Source organism: Aethalodelphis obliquidens, unplaced genomic scaffold (genome assembly GCF_003676395.1).
Source record: "Aethalodelphis obliquidens isolate GAN/ISIS:26980383/991018 unplaced genomic scaffold, ASM367639v1 scaffold2, whole genome shotgun sequence".
Taxonomy (NCBI): Eukaryota; Metazoa; Chordata; class Mammalia; order Artiodactyla; family Delphinidae; genus Aethalodelphis; species Aethalodelphis obliquidens.
In genome coordinates this window covers 28124436-28146369 of record NW_020837946.1, presented here as the reverse complement: position 1 = coordinate 28146369, position 21934 = coordinate 28124436, and the positions used below count along the sequence as shown (strand labels likewise).

Genomic DNA, 21934 nt, shown 5'->3' with positions numbered 1-21934 from the left:
ACAGTTTTACTTCTTCTTTTCCAATTTGTATTCCTTTTATTTCTTTTTCTTCTCTGATTGCCATGGCTAGGACTTCCAAAACTATGTTGAATAAGAGTGGCGAGGGTGGACATCCTTGTCTTGTTCCTGATCTTAGAGGAAATGCTTTCAGTTTTTCACCATTGAGAATGACATTTGCTGTGGGTTTGTTGTATATGGCTTTTATTATGTTGAGGTAGGTTCCCTCTATGCCCACTTTCTGGAGAGTTTTTATCATAAATGGGTGTTGAATTTTGTCAGAAGCTTTTTTTGCATCTATTGAGATGATCATATGGTTTTTATTCTTCAATTTGTTAATATGGTGTATCACATTGATTGATTTGTGTATATTAAAGAATCCTTGCATCCCTGGAATCAATCCCACTTGATCATGGTGTATGATCCTTTTAATGTGTTGTTGGATTCTGTTTGCTAGTATTTTGTTGAGGATTTTTGCATCTATATTCATCAGTGATATTGGTCTGTAATTTTCTTTTTTTGTAGTATCTTTGTCTGATATTGGTATCAGGGTGATGGTGGCCTCATAGAATGAGTTTGGGAGTGTTCCTTCCTCTGCAATTTTTTGGAAGAGTTTGAGAAGGACGGGTGTTAGCTCTTCTCTAAATGTTTGATAGAATTCACCTGTGAAGCCATCTGGTCCTGGGCTTTTGTTTGTTGGAAGATTTTTAATCACGGTTTCAATTTCATTACTTGTGATTGGTCTGCTCATATTTTCTATTTCTTCCTGGTTCAGTCCTGGAAGGTTATACCTTTCTAAGAATTTGTCCAGTTCTTCCAGGTTGCCCATTTTATTGTCATAGAGTTGCTTGTACTAGTCTCTTATGATGCTTTATATTTCTGCAGTGTCCATTGTAACTTCTCCTTTTTCATTTCTAATTTTATTGATTTGAGTCCTCTCCCTCTTTTTATTGATGAGTCTGACTAAAGGTTTATCAATTTTGTTTATTTTCTCCAAGAACCAGCCTTTAGTTTTATTGATCTTTGCTATTGTTTTCTTTGTTTCTATTTCATTTATTTCTGCTCTGATCTTTATGATTTCTTTCCTTCTACTAACTTTGGATTTTGTTTGTTCTTCTTTCTCTAGTTCCTTTAGGTGTAAGGTTAGATTGTTTATTTGAGATTTTTCTGGTTTCTTGAAGAGAGCTTGAATTGCTATGAACTTCCCTATTAGAACTGCTTTTGCTGCATCCCATAGGTTTTGGATTGTTGTGTTTTTGTTGTCATTTGTCTCTAGGTATTTTTTGATTTCCTCTTTGAATTCTTCAGTGATCTCCTGTTTATTTAGTAACATATTGTTTAACCTCCATGTGTTTGTGTTTTTTATGTATTTTTCCCTGTAATTTATTTCTAATTTCATAGTGTTGTGGTCAGAAAAGATGCTTGATATGATTTCAGTTTTCTTAAATTTACGGAGGCTTGATCTGTGACCCAAGATGTGATCTATCCTGGAGAATGTTCCCTGTGCACTTGAGAAGAAAGTGTAATCTGCTGTTTTCGGATGGAATGTCCTATAAATATCAATTAAATCTATCTGGATTATTGTGTCATTTAAAGCTTGTGTTTCCTTATTTATTTTCATTTTGGATGATCTTTCCATTGGTGAAAGTGGGTGTTAAAGTCCCTTACTATTATTGTGTTACTGTTGATTTCCCCTTTTATGGCTGTCAGCACTTGCCTTATGTATTGAGGTGCTCCTATGTTGGGTGCGTATATGTTTATAATGGTTATATGTTCTTCTTGGATTGATCCCTTGATCATTATGTAGTGTCCTTCCTTGTCTCTTGTAACATTCTTTATTTTAAAGTCTATTTTATCTGATATGAGTATTGCTACTCCAGCTTTGTTTTGATTTCCATTTGCATGGAATATCTTTTTCAATCCCCTCACTTTCAGTCTGTATGTGATCCTAGGTCTGAAGTGAGTCTCTTGTGGATAGCATATATATGGGTCTTGTTTTTGTATCCATTCAGCAAGCCTCTGTCTTTTGCTTGGAGCATTTAATCCATTCACATTTAAGGTAATTGTCAACAGGTATGTTCCTATTATCATTTTCTTAATTGTTTTGGGTTTGTTTTTGTAGGTCCTTGTCTTGTGTTTCCCACTTAGAGTAGTTCCTTTAGCATTTGTTGTAGAGCTGGTTTGGTGCTGCTGAATTCTCTTCGCTTTTGCTTGTCTGTAAAGCTTTTGATTTCTCTGTCAAATGTGAATGAGATGCTTGCTGGGTAGAGTAAACTTGGTCGTAGGTTCTTCCTTTTCATCACTTTAAATATATCGTGCCACTCCCTTCTGGCTTGTAGAGTTTCTGCTGAGAAATCAGCTGTTAACCTTATGGGAGTTCCCTTGTATGTTATTTCTCATTTTTCCCTTGTTGCTTTTAATAATTTTTCTTTGTCTTTAATTTTTGTCAATTTGATCACTATGTGTCTCAGCGTGTTTCTCCTTGGGTTTATCCTGCCTGTGACTCTCTGCACTTCCTAGGCTTGGGTGGCTATTTCCTTTCCCATGTTAGGGAAGTTTTCGACTATAATCTCTTCAAGTATTTTCTGGGGTTCTTTCTCTCTCTCTTTTCCTTCTGGGACCCCTACAATGTGAATATTGGTTTATTTAATGTTGTCCCGGAGGTCTCTTAGGCTGTCTTCATTTCTTTTCATTCTTTTTTCTTTATTCTGTTCTGCAGCAGTGAATTCCACCATTCTGTCTTCCAGGTCACTTATCCGTTCTACTGCCTCAGTTATTCTGCTATTGATTCCTTCTAGTGTATTTTTTCATTTCAGTTATTTTATTGTTTATCTGTTTGTTTGTTCTTTAATTCTTCTAGGTCTTTGTTAAACATTTCTTGCATCTTCTCGATCTTTGTCTCCATTCTTTTTCTGAGGTCCTGGATCATCTTCACTATCATTATTCTGAATTCCTTTTCTGGAAGGTTGCCTATCTTCACTTCATTTAGTTGTTTTTCTGGGGTTTTATCTTGTTCCTTCATCTGGTACATAGTCCTCTGCCTTTTCATTTTGTCTTTCTTTCTGTGAATGTGGTTTTCATTCCACAGGCTGCAGGATTGTACTTCTTCTTGCTTCTGCTGTCTCTGAAGGTATACTGTTAATCTTCTAATATGTAGGTATTTTCCAGGTATCTTTCTGTTATGAAATACTAGTTTAATTTCATTATGGTCTGAGAACATACTTTGCATAATTTTTATTCTTTAAAATTTGTCCAGATGTGTTTTATGGCCCAAAATATGGTCTCTCTTGGTAAATATTCCATGTGAACTTGAGAAGAATGCAAATTCTGTTGTTGTTGGATGAACCACATGAATTGACATGGATGTCAATTAGATTCACTTGGTTGATAGTGCTTTTCAGTTTAACTATATGCTCACTGATTTTCTGCCTACTGGATCTATCAGTTACTGATAGAGTGGTGGTGAAGTCTGTAACTATAATAGTGTACATATATAAATAGAACAGTGAATTCATCTGTTTCTCCATGTAGTTCTATCAGTTTTTGTCTGATGTATTTTGACTCTTTGTTCATACACACTAAGGATTGTTATGTCTTTTTGAAGAATCGACCCCATTATCATTATTGTAATGCCCCTCTTTATCACTGTGTAAAGGATGGTATTATTTCTTTAAATATTCAACAAAATTCACCAGTGAAGCCATCCAACTGTTTCATGGGAAGATTTAAAGTAATTTAAGATTACTATTTCAATTTCTTGTAGGTCTATTCATATATTCTTGTAGGTCTATTCATATTTCTTCTTGAGTCAGTTTTGGTAACTTGTCTTTCCAGAAATTTATCCATTTTATCTAAGTTGTCTAACTTGTTGGCATGAAGTTGTTTATACTATCTCTTTAAAATTTTTTAAATTGCTGTATGCTTTTTCATTACTGATTTTGGGAATCCATGTCTTCTCTCTTAATTTCTTGGTCAGCCTACCTAAAGGGTTATCAAGTTTGTTGATATATTTTAAAAAAATATTTATTTATTTTTGGCTGAGTTGGGTCTTAGTTGCAGCACACGGGATCTTTTGTTGTGGTGCATGGGAGCCAGAGTGCATGGGCTCTGTAGTTGTGGCTCACAGGCTCCAGAGTGCGAGGGCTCTGCAGTTTCGGCATGTGGGCTCACTAGTTATGGCTCATATGTTCAGTAGTTGTGGTGCACAGGCTTAGTTGCCCTGTGGCGTGTGGGATGTTTGTTAGTTCCCCCAACCAGGGATCGAACCTGCATCCCCTGCATTGGAAGGCGGATTCTTAACCACTGGACCACCAGGGAAGTCCCTGTTGATCTTTTCAAAGAACTAATTTGTGGTTTCATCAATCTACTGCTTTTCTGTTTTTTACTTCATTGATATCTGCTCTAATCTTTATCCTTTCCTTCCTCCTGCTTGCTTTGGATTTATTTTGCTCTTCATTATCTCATTTCTTAAAGTGGAATTTTAGATTATTAATTTGAGAACTTCTTCTTTTCTGATATAGGTGTTTATAGCCATAAATTTCACTCAGAGCACTACTTTAGCTGCATTCCATACATTTTGATATTTTGTATTTCATTTTCATTCATTTACAAATATTTTTAAAATTTCTCTTGTGGTGGATTTCTTCTTTGACCCATGAGTTTTTAGAGTGTATTATTTAATTTCCAAATATTTTGGGGTTTCCCAGATTTTTTTTTTCTACTGGATATCTTAATTCCATGTGTCAGAGAACATATTTGGTATGGTTTCAATCTTTTTAAATTTACTGAGACTTCTTTTATGGCCCAGAATATATGGTTTATTCAGTTGGAAACATTTTTTAAATTTAATTTTTATTTTTTTATTAAATATTTTTATTGCAGTATAATTCACTCTTTTAAAGCATAAAATTCACTGCTTTTTATTGTATTCACAAGACTGTGTAACCATCACCATTATCTAATTCTAGAACATTTTCATCACTCCCAAAAGAAATCCATACCCATTAGTAGTTACTCCCTTTTCCCCTTTCACCAAGCTCTAGGCAACTACTAATCTACTTTCTATCTCTATGGATTTGCCTATTTGGAACACTTCCTATAAATGGAACATATGTGGCCTTTTGTGTCTGGTTTCTTGCACTCAGCATAATGTTTTCAAGGTTCATCCACGTTGCAGCATATACTTCATTCCTTTTTAGGCTGAATAATATTCCACTGTGGGTATATGTCACATTTTGTTTATCCAGTAATCAGCTGATAGGCATTTATATTGTTTCTAGTTTTTGGTTATTATCAATACTGTTGCTACGAGCATTTGTATACAAGTTTTTGTATGGTATACATTTTTAGAAGTATATAATCTTTAGATTATTAGCTAAATACCTGTACTCAGGAAACTGGAGGCTGGAGTGTGTGCATGTGTGTGTGTGTGGGTCTTGTGTTTATGTGTCTTGTCTTTCTGTGTGTGGGGCCTGGATGTTTACAAATAGCCTCTGCATTTAAGAAGAGGCCAGAAGGGCTGAGTCAACTCTTAATATCTTAGCTCTACTACACACGCTTCAACCCTCCCTGGCTATGTGCCTCACCTTCTATTCTGAACCACAGAGTAAGTGAGCCCAGCAGGGTGGGAAATGAGCCGTGACATTCGTGCCCAAAGAAGCCAGTGCACATACATACAATGTATACTTCTGTTATGCTTTTGGGATGAAAGGAAATGTGATATGCATCATTTTATGACTCAGTAAAAGTGACAGGAAAAACCCTGCTCTTAGGCTGGGGAAAAAATCGTCCATCAATCAATGGAAGTGACGATACCCAAATATTACTTTGGTTAGAAAAATAATCCCACGTGAACTCCCACTTTTCTGTCCTTTGGGTCCTAAAACTTTCATCACTACACTGCAGTGCATTAATGCAGAAGAGCATGTGGTGAGCCAGAGGGCTGTTCATCAGTGTCCTCTGGTTTTCTTCCTAGTGGCCAATCCAGTTTTGGTCTTCCTCTGCGACTGTGATTTCCATTGCCTATCACTTGACCTGGGATGGTTGTGAGGATTCTTCCTTCCCCATCTTCATTCTAAAATTGAATCTGAACATTCTTTGTTACCTAATAATGCAGAGCTAGGCTATGCAACTTTGTTACCTCATTCTGGATAAAGGTAGCAAGATGAGTTGGAAATAAATATAGGAAACCAAAGGGTTAAAAATGATCTCCAGGAATAAGGGAAATCTGATACAGAGGACGAGACAGATACAGTACTCAACTAAAAGCTGGCCGGCTCTGGCCCAATAACACTGCATGTGACATATTCAGGTATACTTTTATAAGACAAGAGATTGTGTACCTGCTTGTTGAAATATCCTCAAAAGGGTAGAGGATCTCTCCATTGTTACAGATTTCACAGATGAACCCCTTCTGGCTACAAAGACTGCAGCTGTACACATGTGAGGCGGCAAATTTAATGACCTTGCCCAAGAACGGAGCCAGCTTTCCCTCTATCACCTGCAGAAAGAGAAATGGAACAGGGAAGAAGCAAATTTGTTGAGAAGTCTTGCAGATGCAGGAGGAATTCCTTTCCTTTACACAACAGGAAAACCTCTAATTATAATTTCTCAGCAACTCTGAGAAAGAAAAGACATAGTATTTTCACTCCAAAAGAACTCTCTGGCTTAAACCACTGGAGGTTGGAAAATGAAGATGTTGAAATTTCTTTCATATTCCTCTTTTTTTTGTAGTGTGCTGTAGAGGACTGAGGACCAACAAATGGGGAACCCTACTTTCACAGACTAACTTGACAGTTATCGTGCGGTATAAGAGCAGTGTGGTCGATTTCCCAAAATAGACTGAAAACATATAGGGTAAGTACTAATGTAGTATTTTATGTTGTACATGCAATAATATCTGTTTTCTGATGAGTTAATAGAATAGTTTTTTCTCTATCTCCCCTAAGAACATGTAACAAATGTGGAAAATAGGTTTCTCTTGCTGCTGATAATTATAAGAATACACAGAAGCTGCAATTTGGCAGTCTGAGTGCTATATTTAGCCTCAAGATTTAAAAAAAAATCTTTTAGTGTTTAAAAGAAAATAAGCCAATTTAATAATTGGAAGGTTTCACATAAAATTCCAGATTTTTGGCTTCTTTTGGAAAATCATTAGATCTGGAAAAACTAGGCCTGAATTCCAACACGATGATGATCCCAGCTGTGAGTAGAGGCTGCTTGCTCCTGCCGAGGCACGTGCTCTTCAACTAACACTTGTCCCCATGAGGCCACAGTGTCTTGAGTCTGCCTGCCTCCCACAGTCCCCTCACCTGCTGGCCTGCAAACATCCGTGAGTTTGGAGCCAATGGTCCATCAGAGCCCTCCTCACTTAACTAATACTGCACGGGCTTCAAAGACTTTGGCAGTTCATACACTAACAAGATAAAATTTGCCTTTATTTCTTTCTCATTGATGCATATGCATATGCATGCTGATTTTGATATAAGAAAAAAACGAAGATTAAATTTAACTTGGAAAGAGCTAGAAATGGATACTTTCAAGTGAATCACAGTTAAAATGATAATTTTACATAAAAATAACATCTGAGAGCAGTAAATCATATTTAAAGAGATATAAGAAGGCCAAGGTGAACAAATAGTAATAGCTGATAATACAAAAAAAGACTACAAGTAATGTAATAATGTATTTTGCAATTTCTTTACACTAACAATGAAATATGTGAAAGAGAATGTAAACAAGCAATCCCTTTTAAAGTCACATCAAAAATAAAATAAAATACTTAGGAATAAACCCCACCTAGGAGGTGAAAGACTTACATACTGAGAACTACAAAACCTTAATAAAGGACACTGAAGATGATTCAAAGAAATGGAAAGCTATCCCATGCTCTTGGATTGGAAGAATTAATATTGTTAAAATGACAATACTACCCAAAGGATTTGGGTACTACAAAGCTACAGTATTCAAAACAGCATGGTATTGGCACAAAAACAAACATATGGATCAATGGAACAGAATAGAGAGCCCAGAAGTAAACCCACACACCTACGGTCAATTAATCTTCAACAAAGGAGGCAAGAATATACAATGGGGAAAAGACAGTCTCTTCAGCAAGTGGTGCTGGGAAAGTTGGACAACCGCATGCAAATCAACGAAATTAGAACACACCCTCACACCATACACAAAAATAAATGCAAAATGACTTAAAGACTTAAATATAAAACATGACACCATAAAACTCCTAGATGAGAACACAGGCAAAAACATTCTCTGACATAAATCGTACCAATGTTTTCTTAGGTCAGTCTCCCAAGGCAACAGAAATAAAAGCAAAAATAAACAAGTGGTACCTAATCAAACTTATAAGCTTTTGCACAACAAATGAAACCATAAACAAAATGAAAAGACAACCTATGGACTGGGAGAAAATATTTGCAAATGATGTGACCAACAAAGGCTTAATTTCCAAAATATACAAACAGCTCATACAACTCAAAAAAAACAAAAACAAAACCCAATCAAAAAATGGGCAGAAGATCTAAACATACATTTCTCCAAAGAAGACATACAGATGGCCAATAGGCACATGAAAAGATGCTCATCATCGCTAATTATTAGAGAAATGCAAGTCAAAACTACATTGAGGGACCATATTACACCAGTCAGAATGGCCATCACTAAGAAGTCTACAAATAAATGCTGGAGAGGGTGTGGAGAAAAATATCCTGTGATAAACCATAATGAAAAAGAATATATATATGTAAAACTGAATTAACACAACATTGTAAATCAACTATACTTCAATAAAATTTTAAAAAATTAATAATGTATTTTGCAAAAAATCAAGCTATACATAATACTGGAGATAAAAACTAAAGTGGTTTATGAACATCACTATTGAATAATCTCATGATGTTTTAAAAATGAATATAATGGTTAAATCTAGGGAAGGGAACAAGTTGGAAAAGCACGTCTTTCACCTTGTATATGGTTGTTTTGGCATTTTTAAAAGCAATGTATATTATTTTTGTATTGATGCAGAAATGGAACAGAAGAACCAGGTTTACTACTTTATAAGGGTGTTATTTTTTTTTCTTAATAAAGGGGGTAGAAATTATGCTGGCTTTTTTTCTTTTTTTTGAGTCAAGCAAGCACATTTTCCAACATTTTAAAATTTATTCTCCTCCCCATTACCTTTAAAAAGCCATAGATAAGACCTCCTTTTATTTATGTTTTCTCAAGGACCATTAACTCCAATCAACCCCAGGAAAGTGTGTTCCTAATAGCAACACATGATATACACTTTCTAAGAAATAACCACTAACAAATCATATACCCAACGGGGTTATTTATAAATTGTGGTAACAATACTTTAGCTGAGTTTTGTCTTACTTATTTTACTCTTTTCTAAACAACCAAAGTTAATGACACATTTAAAGAGAGGCACTAACAAACTATAGTCCATTTAGGGGAAAACATCAGGATATAGAACTCACCTGGTCTGGAAACCAGGTGAGTAAATGTTGTTTTAAGGAACTGAGGATGAGAAGAGAACACCTTAAGGAAGACATGAGAGTTATCATCTAGGATCTAAAAGAGAAGATTGGGGCATCTTGTACATAAAGTTTTTCTTTATCTAGAAGATTTTCTTGGTACAAAGTGTAAGGGGTATGAACATTTTGAAGGCTTTTGAAATATTTCACCAAATTTACAGTGCCAGTTATTTTTATTTATTCCTATCTGGATATTTTAATAAGCTTTTAAAAATTAATTTGGGAATTGATATCTTCACAACATTTAGTCTCCCTATCTCCATTTTATTAAATCTTCATTTATTAATAATACAAATTTGTTTTTTTCCTTTGTATAAGCCACTGACTTTTTTTTTAAATTTAATTTTTTATACAGCAGGTTCTTATTAGTTATCCATTTTATACATATTAGTGTATACATGTCAATCCCAGTCTCCCAATTCATCCCACAACCCCCACCCCCACCACCCCTCTTGGTGTCCATACGTTTGTTCTCTACATTTGTGTCTCTCTCTCTGCCCTGCAAACCGGTTCATCTGTACCATTTTTCTAGATTCCACATATATGCATTAATACATGATATTTGTTTTGCTCTTTCTGACTTAACTTCAATCTGTATGACAATCTCTAGGTCCATCCATGTCTCTACAAATGACCCAATTTTGTTCCTTTTTATAGCTGAGTAATATTCCATTGTATATATGTACCACATCTTCTTTATACAGTCATCTGTCGATGGGCATTTAGGTTGCTTCCTTGTCCTTGCTATTGTAAATAGTGCTGCAGTGAACACTGGGGTGCATGTGTCTTTTTGAATTATGTTTTTCTCTGGGTATATGCCCAGTAGTGGGATTGCTGGGTCATGTGGTAATTCTATTTTTAGTTTTTTAAGGAACCTCCATACTGTTCTCCATAGTGTAAGCCACTCACAGTTGTTATTTAAGTTATTTTAAGGTTAAACTTTTGTATAATATTTTTTCTTATCAGCTATTGCTGGTGTATTAGAATATACTGATATTTGTGTCCATCTCATATACTATATTACTAAATGTGCATGAATGCCTATCATTTTTAGGTGATTCTTTTGGGTTTTCTGAAGGAAATAATCTGGTCCCTTCCTTTCATGTTTTATGTCTTATTGCATCATGCAGCACTCCTAAAACAATATTAAATAATAATGGTATTAGTGGACAGTCTTGTTATTTCAATGAAATCAAACTATATAGAGTCTACAGTGAATGATTCATTTTCTTCATCAAACACACATCTTGTCATGCACCACATTCTATTGATTACCTTTCTCTTTTTATTTAATTATTTATTTATCTGTAAAAATTTATTTATTTATTTTTGGCTGGGTTGGGTCTTCGTTGCTGCACGTGGGCTTTCTCTAGTTGTGGCGAGCAGGGGCTACTCTTCATTGCGGTGTGCAGGCCTCTTATTGTGGTGGCTTCTCTTGTTGCGGAGCACGGGCTCTAGGTGTGTGGGCTTCAGTAGTTGTGGCTCGTGGGCTCTAGAGTGCAGGCTCAGTAGTTGTGGCGCACGGGCTTAGTTGCTCTGCAGCATGTGGGATCTTCCCGGACCAGGGCTCAAACCCGTGTCCCCTGCATTGGCAGGTGGATTCTTAACCACTGTGCCACCAGGGAAGCCCCTCTCTTTCTCTTTTTTAAATAACAGCTTTATTGATATATAGTTCACATAACATGTAATTAACCTATTTAGAGTCTACACTCGAACATGTTTTAGTTTATTCAGAGTTGTGTACATTTCATCAACTTTTCCCCAAATCCCCATACCCATTAGCAGTCACTAGTGTTTTCTCCCTAACCCATCCCCCAAGCCCTAGGCAACCAATAATCTACTTTCTGTCTCTATAGATTTACCTACTCTGGATATTTCATGTAAATAGAATAATATGTGGTCTTTTATGACTGGCTTCTTTCACTTAGCATAAGTTTCAAGGTTCACATTGATTCTCTTTTAAATGTCTCTAGTGTAAGTCTTTTTCCCATCCTATCTCAAGCTTTTATCACCCGTCTCTAGATTAATGAAATAATCTTCCGGTTTTATTTCTGGATAATCGTCTTTTTCCTTTGATCCATCCAGCATATATACTAGTCAGTTTTAGACATCACTTTCATTGTGTGTCATCTCTTCCCTCAAACCTTTGGTTGAATTCTTATTTTATCATTGGTAAAAACTCTTCATTCGTTCATGTCAGAAAATTACATTGAGTTACTATTCTCAGTTACTGATACAAGTGTGAACTAGACAAAACTGCAGCTTACATTTTGCCTGGTATATGAGTGTCTCCATAAGCTGATTCCACACCATCTATCCAAATTCATTTTCCGTTTCTTCATATGTATGTTCCATTGCGAGGAAAGCTTCCCCGGTGTAGAATATGCTTGTTCTTGCTCCTGTGCCTTCACCCATGTATTTCCTCTACTTTCCTTTCACTTCCTCTCTTCACACTTATTTAAACTTCACCCAGGCTTTAAGGCTCAGATCTATTCTGGCGTGATCTGGAGAGCCATCTCTGGCTACTTCACCTGCCATGGATCTCTTGTGCTTCATATAATTTATTTTTACATCACATAATTTAATATAAATCGATGTTCCTTTGTATTTTTTTTGCTATTGTTTAACATGTGATTGTTTTGCTTGTCCAACTATAGATTGAAAATATAAAAATGGAGATACCACCTATAAAATGGTGATTTTTACCTATAAAAGTATAATGGTGACTTTACCTATACAAATGGCAGTTTTATACGGAGCAACCTAAGAGAGTGTAAATCGTCAGGCACCTAAGTTCCTGATGACTGCCTGAGGATGCTTTCCAGTCTTCTTCCTTGGCTGTAGCAGTCACAGCTTTAGTGCTACTGTTGTGTCACAACATGTTGAATCATTCTGCTGTGCGATTTAGGGAGGAGCACGAAGAACACATGGACTTGGTGGCAGTTCAGCTCTTCTGAGACCCTTTCTGCTTCTTTATACTTGAGTAACTGCTCTTCCTATTTGTCAGTTGAGGTTCAGGGCCATGTTCCAAAGGGCTGAAGCTGCTAGAAGTTTTTCCTCCAGAAAAGTGAGGTAATATTCTCTAAGTTTATTTTAGAATTGACAAACATTTCTTTAATATTATAGAAAGAAAAACTTTATACTGATACATTTCAAGGGGTAAAGGTATATTTGGAAGGTTTAAATCTTGTCTTTGAATATCACAACTAGCAGCACTGGGAAGCTCTTCCGGCTTCTGGTCTAGAGGTTTCATCACTAAGAGAAGCAGGCTCCAGGTGTGGCATCTCCTAGGGTTCTTTTTAAAAAGCAGATATATCTTGGGATAACTACTTAAAAAGAAATCAAGTGTCTTGCCTCCCACTATCTCCTCCTGCCCTCAAGAATCGTGCTTTTCACTCCTACTTCCTAGCCATCTTGGTGGAGACTTAAGGTTGGGACCATATACCACAAACAATAGGAAGATGGCAGCCTCAAAGAAGACCAAAGCCCAAGGAGCCCCTCTTTTTCACTCTTATTTTCCTGGTCACAGGTTAATATAACTTTATATGAGTCCATCACAAGTCACAAGGCCATTCATCTTTTTTTTTTTTTTTTTTTGCGGTGCGCGGGCCTCTCAACTGTCGTGGCCTCTCCCGTTGCGGAGCACAGGCTCCGCACGCGCAGGCTCAGCGGCCATGGCTCACGGGCCCAGCCGCTCCGCGGCATGTGGGATCCTCCCGGACCGGGGCACAAACCCGTGTCCCCTGCCTTGGCAGGAGGACTCTCAACCACTGCGCCACCAGGGAAGCCCCAAGGCCATTCATCTTTAACGTTAGAAGGCTGATAGTTTCCGTTAACCAGGTGGTCATTTGGATATGCTGTAGGTGCTAGTGAAACAGACCTCTGAGATGAGGTTTGGTTATCCCTGGTTTAGTTATTTTCCCCAAAGTGTCTCTCTACGTGAACAAAATCATGACAAAGTAATTAGCAGAAAACACATGTAGCTCTTTGTCCATCTCCTCAGTCTCCCTCACCTTTTCTGTATACCAAATTGCCTTATCTCTTTGAGAAAAGGCATATGTCCGAAATAGGGTGAAAGAGTTTGTTTCTGTTTTCCATTAAACTTAATTTCTTGTATTAAGGAAAATCCTAGTCTGATTCACTTAATTTGGGGGTGTTGCATATATGACTATTCCAGAGGTATCATACTGACCTGGTGTTCAAAGAATGCACATTTCCGTTTGTAACTTAAAATTGTGTCCTTTTATTGTACTGTAGGATAAAGACAAAATGCACTATCAAGCTGGTATCTTAAAGATTTTTCTATCTTTGTCTTTTGCAGTCTCTCTACAAATTCTTTTCACTCTATCATTTCAGGTACTTCTAGAACTCAAGGAATAGTCAAATTTATCACTCTCCATGATCCAGTTAACTGACAAATATACCAAATATGCTTATGCTTCTTGTGTGACAGCAGCCCATGAAAGCTGCCTGGTCGAACTTCCAGCTCAGGGATACACACATTTTCCCCCCTCTTCTATTCTGGTCAAGATGGTCAGCATTGGAATTTGAGGCCTATGGCTTTCTTGCAGACTAAGACAACAGACTTTATTTGATTTGCTTTCTTGCAGACCAATCGAAAATTACAATTAAGTTAAAAAATAACCTAGTGCTGCCTTCTCCAAACCACAGTTTCAGAAACAGCTGCTTATTACTCATGTGTGGCACCAGGAAATTGCAGTGTCATGTTCAAGGTCTGTAGCCAATAGAAATCTGTGGGATTGGGAAAAGGGCACAAATGATTCTTTTATGTCTGTTACCTTCACTCCCTCAGCACCACCACAAAATTCAAAATCTACAGGGGGAGAGGGACAGAGCACTGGGGACTTGGACAAGAAACAAGAAAGAAAAAGCTCTTTCTCATTGAATTTATGCATCGACGAATTCCTTCCCCCTGATTTGTCAAGTTACCTTCCATTTCAATACAGGCATTCCTCAGCCACTGTGTAACATCTAGATTCTGGACAACTGTTGGCAATACGTTGATGAAGAGGGCTGCTGCACTTGACAAATGGCCCCTCCTCTGAAAGTCTAACCAAAAGACCCCATTCATGTTAAATAAAGCCACCTGCCACTCACTAGTAACAAGCTAGCCTGGTTACTAGTAGAAGAATCAAAATTGTCACGCATTGTAAAATGATTTCAAATATAATTTAGGTTGCATTTGCTTGGCCAGAGGACTATGAAAGGCTGCACTCACTATTTTCTCTCTGAGTGTCATTTCTCAGCATTAACAGGTGGGGACAGTGACGTCTAGTGATCTAGGCCAGGTGAGTTCCTGGAGAGGTAAGAAAAACAGCCTATGGAGTCTGCCCAAGTTTGAAAACCTAAACCACAGCAATAATATTCTGAGTTCTCATTCAATTCTAAATTTCACTTTTTTTTTAAAATTGACATGTAACATTATATTAGTTTCAGGTGTACAATGTAATGATTTGATAGTTGTATACACTGTAAAGTCATCACCACAGTAAGTCTAGTTAACTAAATTTTACTCCTTTTAATAACAAATTCTTAAAAATAGAAAATAAAAAGCATACTACCCATTATTTTTCTCAAAAATAGAAAATAAAAAGCATAGGGAATTTTCTTATTTCAAAAAGTTTGTTAAAACCGCATTTCCCCATAATTAGCCTTTGAGCTCCTTATCATGGCTTAATGCTGGGATGTTTGTATATAAACAGAAAACTGTCTTCTCTAATTAGGTGCTCCACACCCTTCTTTTTCCATTACGGGACTGTTCTAACAGGACTAAGATTTTGGCTAATCAAATACTTCACTGAGGGTGGATTATGATGTCACCAATTAGCTCTTATCTGATCCTCTCCCAAAGGTGACAATTTCTACTTAGATATTGGAAACTATGTGATAATCTAATCTGGGTTATCTGGGTTAGTATAATTGGGTAGATCTGTAAGTGGTCATCACCATTCCTATCAAATTATATTTTGCTTCCTGATGGAAACTATCTCAGGGAATACAAGATAAACGAATTTCAATTTTCTCCAATGGCTGAATGGTAAAGCTGAGCCCAAGAACATAAATTTCTTATTCACAAAAGTATACGGGGGGACTTCCCTTGTGGTGCAATGGTTAAGAATCAGCCTGCCGGGGCTACCCTGGTAGCGCAGTGGTTAAGAATCCACCTGCCAATGCAGGGGACACGGGTTCGAGCTCTGGTCCAGGAAGATCCCACATGCCGTGGAGCAACTAAGCCCGTGAGCCACAACTACTGAGCCTGTGCTCTAGAGCCCACAAGCCACAACTACTGAACCTGCATACAACTACTAAAGCCCGTGTGCCTAGACCCGTGCTCTGCAACGAGAGAAGCCCCTCCAATGAGAAGCCTGAGCACCGCAACGAAGGGTAGCCCCTGCTCACCACAACTGCCCACGCATAGCAACAAAGACTCAACACAGCCAAAATAAATAAATAAATTAATTTAAAAAAAAAAAGAAAAAAAGAATCCACCTGCCAGTGCAGGGCACACAGGTTCAAGCCCTGGTCCAGGAAGATCCCACATGCTGCAGAGCAACTAAGCCCATGCGCCACAACTATTGAGCTTGTGCTCTAGAGCCCGTGAGCCACAACTACTGAGCCTGTGTGCCTAGAACCCATGCTCCGCAACAAGAGAAGCCACCGCAGTGAGAAGCCTACGTATCACAACAAAGAGTAGCCCCTGCTCGCCACAACTAGAAAAGTCTGCATGCAGCAATGAAGACCCAACACAGCCATAAATAAATAAATTTATTAAAAAAAAATATATATATATACAGGAAGGGGCCTATTTCAGTTTTTCTGCACTATGGAAAGGGCCTCAAGGGGTGTGGCCTCTTGAAGCCACAACCTCATGAAACTTCAGTAGAAGCATTTGCAAACAGTAAGTACAATTACGTGGCCCACATATTCTGAGCCCCAAAGCAGGCCACATGGTCTCATATAAGTGCATGAGTATTATTTAGGGGAAAATAGATTAAAATATTTTAAATTGAGACAGTTCCAGAAAATTCTCATGGTATGGTCAGCAGAATCTTACTCCTCTATTGAGTTAATTAGCTATGTGTCGAAAATAAATCGTATTTAGGTCTCTACTATTCATTTTGGCCCTAGTTATGTCATTATTACTCATTGAATAGTAAACAAGGAAAGGCTCTAAGTGGTTTCCTTAACTCAGCTTCCTTACTTAATATATGAGAGAACTAAGGCCAAGAGAGGTGATGTGAGCAGTCTAAGATCACCCAGCTGGGCTATGTCAGATACCTGTCCACCCCCTTAAGCACCCTGCACTACTCTAGGAAGGGGCCTTTCTGAGGGCATCTAGGGTCAGAGCGCAGCCCGAGAATCCTGAGGTCACTGGATGCCCACTGATCCACCATGTGGAGGACTTCTAAACTGACTCAGTCCCTGCCTGGAAACGAGATGCACAGTCTGGTCCAGGTTTACTCCCACAGTCCTGATCTGAACTGGATTTGTCTTTGGCTTATGTAAAGATTTATTGTCCAACATGCTTACTACTTGTATGAAAATTCTCTTAAGTGGTCACATCTTGTGTGAATTTCTGAACATGGAGTATGATTCTTATTATTGAGTGAATGACTGGGAAATTCATCGATTAAAGTAACATGAAATTCTGTGACGAAAATGGACTTAACATCAACTTAAACCCTAGGCTATTTACCAAAACTAGAGAAGTAATTTAATTAAAGGAAGAAGCAACTACAGCTGGAAAAAACCAAAGCAAAACAAAGCAACTCCCCGAATGCATGTATGTGAGAGAAATTGAAGAAATACAGCTTTTCAGAGAGGACCTGAGTAGAGGCCAATGGAGGACATCTTAACAGAAAAACAACAAAAGACCCCATGTTTAAAGGGATAGAGAAATAGAGGAGAAATAGGAGCAATATTCCCTGATCATCTAAGGGAGTGACCCACTAAGGGTTAGGAGAGACATAAAAGGCAGAAAGAAGGGAAGAAGTACAGAAAGGGTGGAGTTAAAAAAAAAAAAAAAAGTTAAAGAAAAGGGAAAAGCGGGCTTCCCTGGTGGCACAGTGGTTGAGAGTCCACCTGCCGATGCAGGGGACACGGGTTCGTGCCCCGGTCTGGGAAGATCCCACATGCCGCGGAGCGGCTGGGCCCGTGAGCCATGGCCGCTGAGCCTGCACATCCAGAGCCTGTGCTCCGCAACGGGAGAGGCCACAACAGTGAGAGGCCCGCGTACCGCAAAAAAAAAAAAAGAAAAGGGAAAAGCAATTCAGATGATCACAAAGAGGGAAAAAAAAAAAAGGATTGAAGCCGATTTAGATCTAAAATGGGAGCTAGACATCTTGGCTTCTATTCTCAGTTTTGTCCCCACTAAGCTGTCTGACCTTATTAATAAGTCACTTAACTTCTCCATGCCTCAGTTTCCTCATCTACAAAATAAAGTGATCATACTAAGTTATTCAAAACTAGATGATCAGTAAGGATTTCTCTCAGCTTGAAGATTCTATGATTTTGTGATTAACAGACAGGGAAAACATCAAAAGAAGCTTGTTGAATACCCCCAGGAATGTAGAAAGGAAATATCTGGGGAGATAGATAAAAGGTGAGTTTAACCAGACTAATTAGAAGATACCCAAGGAAATTTTCAAAAGAAGTGAAATAATGTCACCAGCTTTTTATTCCTCTGCTCGCTGAGCACCATTCAAAGAGGGAGTTAATGCTTTTTAGGAATCATCCCCTCCCAGGTGTGCAACCAGATATCAGTTTTCCTGAAGAAGTCTGCAAATCCCTTCCTTTCATCAATGCATTTAATTAGTTAATGTTTAGATAGAACTTAGGGATGAAAAGTACAATATAAGTGTTCAACATTATTATTACTTAACAGCTTTTATGAGACCAGAAATGCCTAAGATTAAATGAGAAACCAAAATGAGTTCCTGGCTAGAAGGTTGTGATCTAATAAATTGCTGTGAGGAAAACAAACCCTGCATATAAATTGAAATAGGTGCTCTTTATTAGCTTGCATGCCATTGTCTTAAGAATGTGGGTACTTTTTATTCTTTGCCTCAAGGTGTCAACAAGTAGCAAACCACCAGTCAGTACTGATTATGACTACATACATCCTGTTTTTTGAGAATATTATCTGCTGTATTTGTGCTGTTTATGCTGGATATCTGTACACCCAGGGTATGGATTCAAATACATATGGGAATTTAGTACACAATAAAAGTGAGGAGAGATAAATTATTTAATAAATGATGTTGGGACAACTGGTTAGCCATCAGGGGAAAAAATAAAGCTGAATCTCTAACTCATTTCATAAAAAATGTAATTCCAGATAAATGGAAGATTTAAATATAAAAAGTAAACCATGAAAGTATTTTTAAACTATAAAAATATTAGAGAAAAATGTTAGAAAAATGTTTATGTGGAGTAAGTATTTTGTAATCTTAGAAACCATAAAAAAGTGATAAATCTGAATATACAAAATTAAAAATCAGTACAGTACAAAATACCATTTACAAAGTCACATAACAGAAAACTGGGAAATATATTTCCTAGTTATGTAAAAAGAATGCTGATTTCCTTAATATAATTTAATTACAGGTTAATGAAATAAAAAGGCAATTCACAAAAACTAAGTATAGCCAATATAATATAAAAAAGATACTCAACCTTACTTACAATGAAAAAAATCAAAATCATAGTGTGAAGTTATTTTTTATTTATCAGAATGGCTAGGATTAAAAATATTGTTTACACAGAAAGTTAATGTGAGTGGAGGAAAACAGTCATTCTCAAGACACTGAATGGAAGTAAAAATTGGTTCCACCAAAAAAAAAAAAAAAAAAAAATTGGTTCCACCTTTTCAGAAGGCAAGTGGCAATATACATCAAACTGCAAAGCATGCATACCCTTTGACCTGGTAGTCTCATGTTAATGAACCTACCCTACAGACTCATTCACACAAGAGTACAAGAAAACGTATGAGGGTGTTCACTGCAGTATTGGTTCTAATAGAGAAAAACGTAACAGATTAAAAATCAAGGTAACTCTATACTATGCAGCTAATAAAAGGATGAGGTAAACCTTTATGTATACTGAACGTGCACATATGTCCAAATGTCCACAGTATAATCTTAAGTGGAAAAGGCAAGATGCAAAGAGGTAGTACTGATCCCATTTGCAAAAAAATTAAATATTCACATTTGTGTATAGAGATGTCTGGAAGAAGACAGACTGGCTATAGTTAAACAAAAGCTATCTCTGCAGAGTGGGATGTGAGGGAGAGAAAGGCAGATGTTAAAAACAGAATTCTGCAACCACCAGAGAAATTAAGATAATAATCCCATCAAAAAAAATAAAATACCTAAGAATAAATTTAACCAAGGAAGTGAAAGACTTGTACACTGAAAACTGAGACATTAATGAAAGAAATTGAAGATACAAGTAAATGGACAGATATTTCATGCTCATGGATTGGAAGAATCAATATGGTTAAAATGTCCATACTACCCCAAACAATATACAGATTCAATGCAATCCCTATCAAAATTCCAATGGCATCTTTTATGGAAACAGAACAAACAATCGAAATATTTGCATGGAACCACAAAAGATCCTGAATAGCCAAAGCAATCCTGAGAAAGCTGGAAGCATAACCCGCTCTGATTTCAAACTATGTTACAGAGCTATAGTAATCAAAACAGTATGGGATTGGCATAAAAATAGACACATAGATCAACGGAATAGAAATAAACCCATGCATATATGGTCAATTAATTTATGACAAAGGAGCCAGAAATATACAATGGGGAAAGGGAAGCCTCTTCAATAAATGGTGCTGGGGAAATGGGACAGCCACATGCAAAAGAATGAAACTGGACCACTGTCTGACACCATTTACAAAATTAGCTCAAAATGTATTAAAGACTTGAATGGAAGATCTGAAACCATAAAACTCCTAGAAGAAAACATAGGCAGTAAGCTCCTTGACATCGGTCTTGGAGATGACTTTTTTAATCTGGCACCAAAAGCAAAGGCAACAAAAGCAAAAATAAACAAGTGAGACTATATCAAACTAAAAAGTTACTGCATAGCAAAGAAAACCATCAACAAATGAAAAGGCAACCCCTGAATGGGAGAAAATAATTGCAAGTTATATATCTGATAAGGGGTTAATATCCAAAATATATAAAGAACACATACAATTAAACAGCAAAAAAAAAAAAAATCTAATTTAAAAATGGGCAGAGGATATGAATAGACATTTTTCCAAAGAAGACATACAGATGGCTAACAGTTACATGAAAAGGTGATCAACGTCCCCAATCATCAGGGAAATGCAAATCAAAAGCAAAATGAGATACCACCTCACATCTGTTAGAATGGCTATTATCAAAAAGGCAAATAACAAGTGCTGGTGAGAATGTGGAGAAAAGGGAACCCCGTGTGCACTGTTGGTGAGAATGTAAACTGGTGCAGCTATTATAAAAAATGGTATGGAGGATCCTCAAAAAATTAAAAATAGAACTACCATATCATACAGTAATTCCAATTCTGGGCATTTATCTAAAGAAAACAAAAACACTCACCTGAAAAGATATATGCACCCCCATGTTCATTGCAGCGTTACTTACAATAGCCAAGATATGGAAGCAACCTAAGTGTCCAGTGATGGATGAATGGATAAAGATGTGTGTGTGTGTGTGTGTGTGTGTGTGTGTATACATATATATAGTGTGTATACATATAGTGTGTGTATACACACACACACAATGGTATATTATTGAGCCATAAAAAAGAATGAAACCTTGACATTTGCGACAACATGGATGGACCTTGAGGGCATTATGCTAAGTGAAATAAGTCAGACAAAGAAAGGCAAATACTGTATGATCTTACTCATATTTGGAAGCTAAAACAAAACAAACCAGCTTATAGATACATAGAAGAGATTGGTGGTTGCCAGAGACAATAGGTGGGGGGTAAGTGAAGAAGGTGAAAGGAGTTAAAAGGTATTGGGATGCCATTTTGGGGAATATATCTTAAGGAAATAAGTTAATATTGGATTGGCCAAAAAGTTCGTTTCGTTTTTTCCATAAGATGGCTATAGTAGCACTTAGCTGTCTTTAACTTCATTCAAAACAATTTTGTTAGATTGTATTGTGACAGCTGTCATATCAGCGTGCGTTTAAAAAAAGACTTATCAGGACTTTCCTGGTGGCGCAGTGGTTAAGAATCCGCCCACTAATGCAGGGGACGTGGGTTCGAGCCCTGGTCTGGGAAGATCCCACACGCCATGGAGCAACTAAGCCCATGAGCCACAACTACTGAGCCTGCACTCTAGAGCCCACGAGCCA

General features: G+C 37.2%; 1 protein-coding gene across 5 annotated transcripts in view; it reads right to left on the bottom strand.

Annotated features, from left to right (window-relative positions):
* The window catches only part of PLEKHM3 (pleckstrin homology domain containing M3), a 183636-nt gene that overhangs the window by 24858 nt on the left and 136844 nt on the right, over positions 1–21934 (bottom strand). For 3 of the 5 annotated variants that reach the window (XM_027122803.1, XM_027122817.1, XM_027122812.1), the window contains exon 7: positions 6339–6496. The exons of 1 other annotated variant lie outside the window; for it this stretch is intronic. In XM_027122803.1, the coding sequence (XP_026978604.1) occupies positions 6339–6496 (158 nt within the window). Of the gene's footprint in view, positions 1–4379; positions 6083–6338; positions 6497–21934 lie in introns of those variants that run through there. One more of the 5 variants, XM_027122823.1, reaches the window with a different exon arrangement.